General features: G+C 45.9%; 1 protein-coding gene across 1 annotated transcript in view; it reads right to left on the bottom strand.

The window, feature by feature from the left end:
- Positions 1-216: 216 nt before the first annotated feature.
- BARX2 (BARX homeobox 2) overlaps positions 217-8,861 on the bottom strand; it is a 69,585-nt gene continuing 60,940 nt past the window's right edge. Inside the window, exon 4 of the mRNA XM_082626853.1 lies at positions 217-808. Coding sequence (XP_082482979.1) covers positions 542-808 — 267 coding nt within the window. The 3' untranslated portion in view covers positions 217-541. The remainder of the gene's footprint in view (positions 809-8,861) is intronic.

Genomic DNA, 8,861 nt, shown 5'->3' with positions numbered 1-8,861 from the left:
TCAAACAAACTTTATTCTATTAACTCAGAACTCCCTTCCCCCAACTCTTATTTGCCCACCCTCACCAATCCCCCCGCCAAAAAAAACCAACCCAAAACATTAAATTCTCTTTTAAAACTACAGAAATAAGTGCTGAGTCAGCAAGGAACCTGGGCATGCTGCCCACTCCTCCATCCCACTCTGCTTTGATGGCTGGCTGTCCAGAGGCTGGCTGGAGCATCCTCTACCACACCGGGGGGCTTGGACCCGGACAGCCCCACAGCATCACCCCAGCTGGGGTCGGCAGTTCCAAGGCACTGTGTCCCTTAGTCAAGGGCATCTGTGGCTAAAGCAGCCTTTCAGGAAGAGCAGGCCGAAGCCAGCAAACCTTCCTCAAAGTCTCGAGGTTAGACCTGTGGGCAGGAGGGAGGGAGGGAGCCGGCGGTGGTCTTCTCCCCGCAAGTTACCGGCTACCGGAAGCTTTCCTCTCCCTGGTCTCCCTGCATTCCCTCTTTCCCTTCTTCCCAGTCTCCCCCTTCCCGCTCCCACCAAGAGTTTTATTTTAGCTTGATGGCGGGGGTTCCAAAGAAGCTACTGGCAACTCCTGGGGCTGGCCTAGGGGCTCAGCCACCTCTACGGGGACACCGTGCACTTTTGGTTCCTGCGTGTCACAGAGCCCCTCCTGGCCCTGGGAGGGCTCCCAGTGCTCCTTGCTCTGGGCCTGGCTGTTCAACTTCTCTTCAGCTTCAATCTCTTCTGATGTGGGGATGGAGTTCTTCTTGGGACGACCTTTGGGTTTTGTGGGCGCTTCCTGTCCACCTTTAAGAACCTACATGGGAGAAAAACAGTCATCAAAGGTAAGAAATAACTCCTTCCCTCCACTTTCCCACTCCCAAGGCCTCTAAACCATTCCTTCCCATCAGTGAAGTTGCAAGTTATGGCAAAAAGTATTCTCCACGGGTCACCTGCAGTCTACAAAGACAGCTTCATTCATGAAAGACTCAATGCACTTTTAGTCAATATCACTTCTATTGGTATTAAATACAATGATCATAAGCACATGAAAAAATCCAACTTCAACGACGAGGAAGGAAATGAAAGTTAAAATATGAATGTGATAACAAGTTGACAAGTTATAAGGAAAAGACAATATTTGTAGCAAACAGGAAAATAAACACGCATATGCTAGTATAAAAGTGTAATTGGTACAGCTTTTTCAAAAGACAATCTGAGACTGCAAATCAAAAGTCTGAAAATGTTCATACCCTTTGACACAGAAGTTCCATTTCTAACAATTTAGCCTAAGGAAGTCATCAAAGATTGGGACAATGATTGAGGTGCAAAAACGTTCAAAAAAATGGTTATAATAGCAAAAATCGGTTCTAACAACAAAAAACCATACTCTAAGGCTTCCACCATATGATTGAATACATAATTATAGTATATGGCAAAGAGAGAACACTTGAAAACCATTACAGTCATTATATAGGACAATGTATAACAACATGGGAAATATTATTAATAAATTTTTGTGAAAAACGGGTTCTAAACCAGCATAATTTAATTTGGTGGCTAGACAACTACACACCACCCTGTTTGTAGTCTCAGGATCATGGATAATTTAAAATTTTTTCATTCTGTTTTTTTCTGTACTTTCTACTTTTTCAACAATGATCATGTATAAGTATTTCTGAAATCAGAAAAAAAAGACGTCATGAAACATGGTTTTGTAGTGTTCAAAGAGGCAGCGCACAGAAGAGAGTGTTCTAGCTTTGAAAGTGGAATAACTAGATTAAATTCTAACTGTGCTCCTTATCCACTTTCTCTCTGGGAGAGTCCTTTTAAGACTCTGAGCCTCAGTCTCCTAATCTGTAAAATGGGGATAAGCATACTTTCCTGCACAGGGCGATGGTGAGGGGAACCAACAGGTAATGTAGGGTAAGGGCCAGAAGTGTTCCTGAGTGTTCCAGAATCTGCCTCCCACCCTCCTTGCCTGGGTGACTCCACTGAGTGCGTGTCCCGGGAGCCTGACCAGACCTCCCAAATCTAAGTTAAATGCCCTATGAGCACCCTATCAGAGCACTTTTCAGATACGCCTGTCACTGCATGTTTACTTGCCTGTCCCTCCCACCCAGTCCCTGCACACGGCAGGCGTTCAATGACTGTCATCGAATGAACTAACCTTTCTCAACAGGCCTTTCCATAGAATTGAAGAAAGATATGAAGTAAGCAAAATAATGAGAACCCAATGGCCTTTACTGATTGCAAATGACTTGCACATTTATTATCCCAATTCGTGACTTACATAAGAGTTCCATGAGGTAGGCAGGGATAATTTTAAAAATATTTTTATTACTTTGGGTTATAACTGGCACTCCTTCTTCCACTGGCTCTGAACTCTGGCTGGTGTAGCTATTGACCTGGGCAGCTCGTGAGAAGGGCTTCAGGAGGACCTGGATTAGCACAGATAATCAGGACTGGGATATATTTTCGCTACTTACACACCTTTTGTAATCTTAGCTTCCTCATTTGAACAGAAGCTCTTTGAAGGTAAATCCTGCATCTATTCCTTGCTTTGTGCTCCAAGCATCCAACTTCCAACTAACTTTCTATGCAGTTGTTAAATATTTACTGACTATATCTCTTTCCTCTAAGAGCAGCAGAAGAACTCTGGGTGCTGAGTTGTAAGAATGAATGTAGTAACTTGATAAACCATAAACTCTTTTTTTTAAAAAGCTTTATTGAGATGTAATTCACATACCACACATTTTATTCATTTATAGTGCACAACTTAGTGATTTTTTGTATAGTCACAGAATTGTGCAGCTCTCATCAGAATCCAATTTTAGAACATTTTCATCACCTCCAGAAAGAAAGCCCATACCCATTAGCAGCCACTCCCTATTTCTCCCCTGCCCCCCAACCCTAGGCAACCATGAATCTGCTTTCTGTTTTTACAGATTTGCCTGTCCTGGACATTTCATATGAAGGGAAACATACAACGTGTCGTCCTGTGTGACTGGCTTCTTTGACTTATGTTTCCAAGGTTCATCCATGTTGTGGCATGTGTCAGTATTTCATTCCTTTTTTTGGCCAAATAATATCCATTGTATGGATATACCACAATCTGCTTATCCATTCATCAGTTGATGGCCACTTGGATTCCTTCTACCTTTTGAATACTGTGAGTAATGCTGCTGTGAACGCGCGTGTACAGATACCTGTTTCCGTCCCTGCTTTCACTTCTTTTGAGTATATGACCAGAAGTGGAATTGCTGGGTCAAATGGTAACTCCGTGTTTAACCTTTGGAGGAATTTCCAGGCTGTTTTCCAAAGCAGCTGCCCCCTGTTCCATTCCAATCAGCAGTATATGAGGGTTCCAGTTCTCCTCATCCTCGCCAACACTTGTTGTTATGTCTTTTTGATTCTAGCCATCCTAGTGGGTGTGACGTACTGCGTTTTAAATTTGTACATCACCGACAACTAATGAAGGTGAGCATTTCTTTCATGTGCTTATGGGCCAGTTGTATATCCTCCTTGGAGACATATCTATTCAAATCCTTTGCCCATTTAAAAATGTGGTTGTCTTTTTTTATTACTGAGTTATGTGTTCTCTATATGCTTTGGATGTAAGTCCCTTATCAGATAGAAGATTGGCAAAGACGTTCTCCCGTTTTGTGTTCCTTTTCCACCTTCTTGATGATGTCCTGTACAGCACAAAAATTTTTAATTTTGATGAAGTACAAGTTTGTGGTTGTTATTGTTGCCTGTGCTTTTGGCGTCATGTCTAAGAAGGTTTTGCCTAACCCAAGGTCATAAACATTTACTCAAAGAGTAAACATTTTCTTCTAAGAGTTTTATAGTTTATTGTTTACACTTAGGTTTATGATTCATTTTGAGTTAACTTTTGTATATGGTGTGAGGAAAATCGTAAGTTCTCAATAAAAGCCTCCTTTTAGCTGGGCATCTGCTCAGCCACTGTACTTTCAACCCAAACAGCTAACACAGAGATGTGAAGGGGACCTCTAACAAGCTATAGATGCTGACAGAATCAATCTCTGGGCAGAAGACGTCCCTACATTCCTTTTCATGTAAGTCAGTATCTGATTTTGATTTCAGTCTGAGCACAGGCTGTTGAAAGCGCCCAGATGTGCCGAGATGAAGTTGACATGTTGAAAGCAGCCCCACTGGGTATGAAGGAGGTTATACACAACTGAGTTGCTCCGTGTAGTAATCAAGTTATAAAAGGGCAGGTCTAAGGAAGCTGCCTAATTGGCAAAAGAAAGTCCAGCCCAGGGCTTCCCTGGTGGCACAGTGGTTGAGAGTCCGCCTGCCGTTGCAGGGGACACGGGTTCGTGCCCCGGTCCAGGAAGATCCCACATGCCACGGAGCGGCTAGGCCTGTGAGCCATGGCCGCTGAGCCTGCACGTCCGGAGCCTGTGCTCCGCAGTGGGAGAGGCCACCACAGTGAGAGGCCCACGTAGTACCGCAAAAAAAAAAAAAAAAAAAAGAAAGTCCAGCCCAGCAATTAGAGAGCACCACTTAACAGCTTGGCTAGACCCCACCTGGCTGTTTTCCTACAGCAGGAAAAAAAATCAAAACCATCAGACCATTTTCTAAATGGAATAGAACATTCCAGCACAAGCAATAAGTAGGAGATAACTACCCTCTTGGCTGCTTTCCACACTTGACCTCTGGCCCCTGCCTCCAAGCATACCTGCGACACACAGTGATCTCACAACCACCCCACACCAGCAGCTACACACTCACGTGCACCCTGCGGCCCTTCTCCCAGGACCCCTCCTCCCCAGGCATCCCCAGAGCCCATTTAGTCCCCTTGGTCCAGAGAGGCCAGGCAACCCCTTGCTGGTGAGGTCACACACCCCTGGGAAAAACACCTAGCACACCATCTACTTTTATTAGCCAGGCCCGCTGGCAGCCACCTTCAAACTCTAAAACTAGATTCTTCCATGTCCTCCTGCTGAGGATGTCAGGACCAGGCCTCTCTGTCCTTCCGGATGGGCACAGGTGGCTGGGGGACAGGCACGTTGATTGGAGAGCCTGGATGTCAGAGAGGAACCTTCCACCTCTCCCATTTTTCAGGCAGGAAATTGAGCAGACAGAGTGGTTTGTCATGGTGGAAAAGCAACCTAAGGCAGAGCTGGGATATGAACACAAAACCCTGATCATTTGAATCTAACACTTTTTTAAAAAAAATTTTTGGCTGTGCCACACGACATGTGGGATCTTAGTTCCCTGACCAGGGATTGAACCCATGCCCCCTGCAGTGGACGCGCGGAGTCCTAACCACTGGACCGCCACGGACGTCCCTTGAACCTAACACACTTATCAGTATTTCATTGCATGTATGTAATGTGTAAGGAATACGTATGATGTGAAGCTGATATTTCTTCTTATTATTATTTGCTTTTTGGCTGCACTGGGTCTTAGTTGCAGCACTTGGCATCTTCGTTGAGGCATGCGGGATAGTTCATTGTGGTGCGCGGGCTTCTCTCTAGTCATGGCGTGCAGGTTTTCTCTTCTCTAGTTGTGGTGCACAGGCTCCAGGGCACATGGGCTCTGTAGTTTGCAGCAAGCGGACTCGAGCTGAGGCGCACGAGCTCAGTAGTTGTGGTGCGAGGGCTTAGTTGCCCTGCGGCATGTGGGATCTTAGTTCCCTGACCAGGGATCAAACCCATGTGCCCTGCATTGTAAGGCGGATTCTTTGTCACTGGGCCACCAGGGAAGTCCCTGCAGCTGATATTTCTGACTCAAATATTTATCTGCACTTAGCCAATCTCCCAGCAGATCCCAGGCCATGGACTTATTAACCCAGTGCTTTTTTTTGCCCCTTTTTCTCTATCTTTATCTGCAGCTCTATGGAACGGTAAGAGCCATGTAACTGACAATATTTCCCCAAAGCTGAGAAGTTCACAGTCTCCAGTAGGGATCTCTCCCCAGCACACTGTTTAGCAGATTTTCTGCCTGTAGATGGGATGTTCCACTCAATTCAAGCCTGAATGCTAAGGCGCTGACAGGGAAAGGCTGGCGGGCGGGGAATGAGGACGCACAAACGCCCAGGACTGTCTTAACCAGAGTCCCGGCAGCCTACAGAATTCATTTTTGGGTTATCTCTCCTGGCCTCCAAAAGTTTACATTTTCTGGAGACATGAATTCTGTGGATAGGTCAATAATTCTAAAAAAATAAGAACAACAGCAATAACAGCTAACATTTCTTGGCTGTATCCTGTGGGGTAGGCACTGTTCCGAGTCCTACAGGGATTGGCTCAGTTACCTCATCTGCATCCCTATAAGGTGGACGTTAGGCATTTAATGATGAAGAGACAGGCACGCAGAGGTTAAGTCACCTGCCCACGATGACATGGGTAGCAACTGGTAGCAGCTTCCCGGAACTGTTGGCTAGCTGGAGACTTTCGGTGAGAAAGATGACGATGCACGTGGTATGTGGCCCACCCGGTTCCGTGACTAGGAAAGGAAGGTGCCGCCCATCTGGACCCTCTCACAGAACAGAACTGTACTTTGGAGCTGAAAAATACCACTGAATGATGAAGTACTGCCGGTCCGCTGCAGAGCCCCGTGGACCCTACTGAAACCAAAGCCAAGCAGAAACAGGATGGAGGGTGAGCATCCCACCGAATGTGCAAGATCACATTTTCCTAACCTGCTACAGGTCACACGTTGACTGGTAAAAACTAGTCAGAGATGCTATCTTGGTTCTGGCAGCGCTGTCCTTGGCAGAGTGCAAATAACTCTGAGAAGCAAGTGCTAATCTTTTTCCAGTTCCGATGAGGTTTCTTGCCTTGAGACATCTTTCTTACTCAATTATCCTTTTCTTCCCGGGTCCCTGCAGAGACAGCCTTGAAAGAGTTTTACCAGGAGAAACTATGAAGCAATCAGGATCCCAACAATGCCCTGCTGTCCTGGAGGAGTAAGGATGTGACCCACACCCAAGCCACTTCGCACTCATCTTCACTCCAGCCGTTCTGAGGTCCTTCCTGCGCCCCATGTACTCCTGTGACACCCTTCCCACTTTCACCTGGCATGTGTCTATTCATCCGCTAAACCCCATTTAGATGGCACCTCTTCTGGGAAGCCCTCCCTTCTTTACTGACTCTGAACCTTGTCAATGCTTCCACTGTCGCCCTGATCACACTGAATAATGAGCAGCTTACAGGTCTGTCTCCCCCACGTGACTGAGTACCTTCTTTGAATTTTACTTTTTAATGGATGGGTTGGTGTCTTATGGTCGCATCTCCATTGCCTGGTGAAAGTAAGTGCTCATGAGATGAAATGAAATGGAGTCTTGTTTCCCAGAGGGGCCTGAATCCGGTTGGGCTGTGGAATGCTCTCTGAGGTTAAATGTGCGAAGTTTCTTCCATTTTGCTTCATACGACATTGATAACCATCGACACCCGGCCCATGGCTGCGCCAGCAGCGCGGTGGCTGGTGGAAAACAGGTGACGTCAGAGGCAGAGGCACACGTGTCCCCCACGGGCACTGGGCGACGCTGGCACAGATGGCAGGCTGTCAGTTTGTTCACTGTCTGACGCATGAAAAGATCGCTGATAACCAACTTAAACAATGCCTCTGCCACTCAGGAGACGTTGATTTCGATGATAATGATGGACAGGGAAGGAGGTGGGTGGTGGAACTTGCACAGAAAGCAGTGAAGAGACTTGCCCAAAACCAGCCAGGGAGGGGCAGGCCTGGGAACACGGCCCAGTGTTTCCAGCTCCCAAATCTGGTTCCCTTAGAGATCAGTCCCCCAAAAGGTTTCATGGGTGTCTTAGCATTCTAGAAGTTGGGGAGCAACAATATATTTAATTGAAACTTATTTATCCTTCAATTTCACCTTCTCCCTGCAACCTGTCCCAATACCTCTCCACTGGACTCTTATGGGGTTCTAAATCTATAAATAAACAACCAGCACTTAATTACAATGTGCTCCTTTGCTGCTTCCTGGACCTTGCTTCTTCAACTGGATCATAAATTCCATAAAGACAGGGCTCTATTTTGTTCTATGACCTCCTATAGTGCCTAGGACGAGGCGTGGTTCACAAGAGACACTGAATACGTATCTGTTGGTGCATGCAATATATGTGTGTCTGTACATGTGTCTGGCATTGCCACCTCACTGGGAGAGCATTCATGGGCCAGGCCGCCTCCATATGAAAATCCTTCCACCTCGGGGGTAGGTCTTTCTCTTTGTTAGCAGGCAATAGCAAGAACTAAAGTTTTCAGAAAAAAAATATTGGACAGAAACAAAATTGAGAAAACTCAAAATCTATTACCTATTATCAAAAAATACTGATTAACTTTTTTTCTTTTTTCTGAAAACTAGGTGGTAGGGAGACCTTAGTTATTTGGTAATTGTGAAAAAAATTCATATTCCAGCCCTTGAGACACCAGGAAACACGGCTTGTGAGCAGATGGCTTAGCAAATTAGAACGTCATGCAGGCAGGCCTGAGCTCCTGAGAGGAGAGGGGGCCAGTGGGATCCAGTGAGGATGTGCAGAGGCCTGGGTCAGAGGCCACGGTGCATATGGTCTCTGAAGGATCGGAGCAAGGCTTCTTCCCACCCTCATCCCAACCCTCCTCTTTTCTCTGGGTTTTGACCTTGACCCTTGGGGTTTACAAAACTGGAAGTGAAACCCAACTACTTTGGATTTAACTGTGCATTTTCAAAAAAGGAGGGGTGGTAAACCATTATGAAATAGAGTTCCTCAAAATGTAGAGATGTTTATACTAATAAGTTCATTTAAAAACCAAACATGGAACAGCTCATCAGCTAAGCACAAGAGCAGTATTAGGGAAACCAGAGTCACTATACCATGTGTATCAGAGGAACCTGGGTGCTGGTT

This window comes from Mesoplodon mirus, assembly GCF_964341445.2.
Source record: "Mesoplodon mirus genome assembly, chromosome: 7".
Lineage (NCBI taxonomy): Eukaryota > Metazoa > Chordata > Mammalia > Artiodactyla > Ziphiidae > Mesoplodon > Mesoplodon mirus.
The sequence above is the reverse complement of the archived record's forward strand: the minus strand, read 5'-3'. Positions and strand labels throughout refer to the sequence as shown.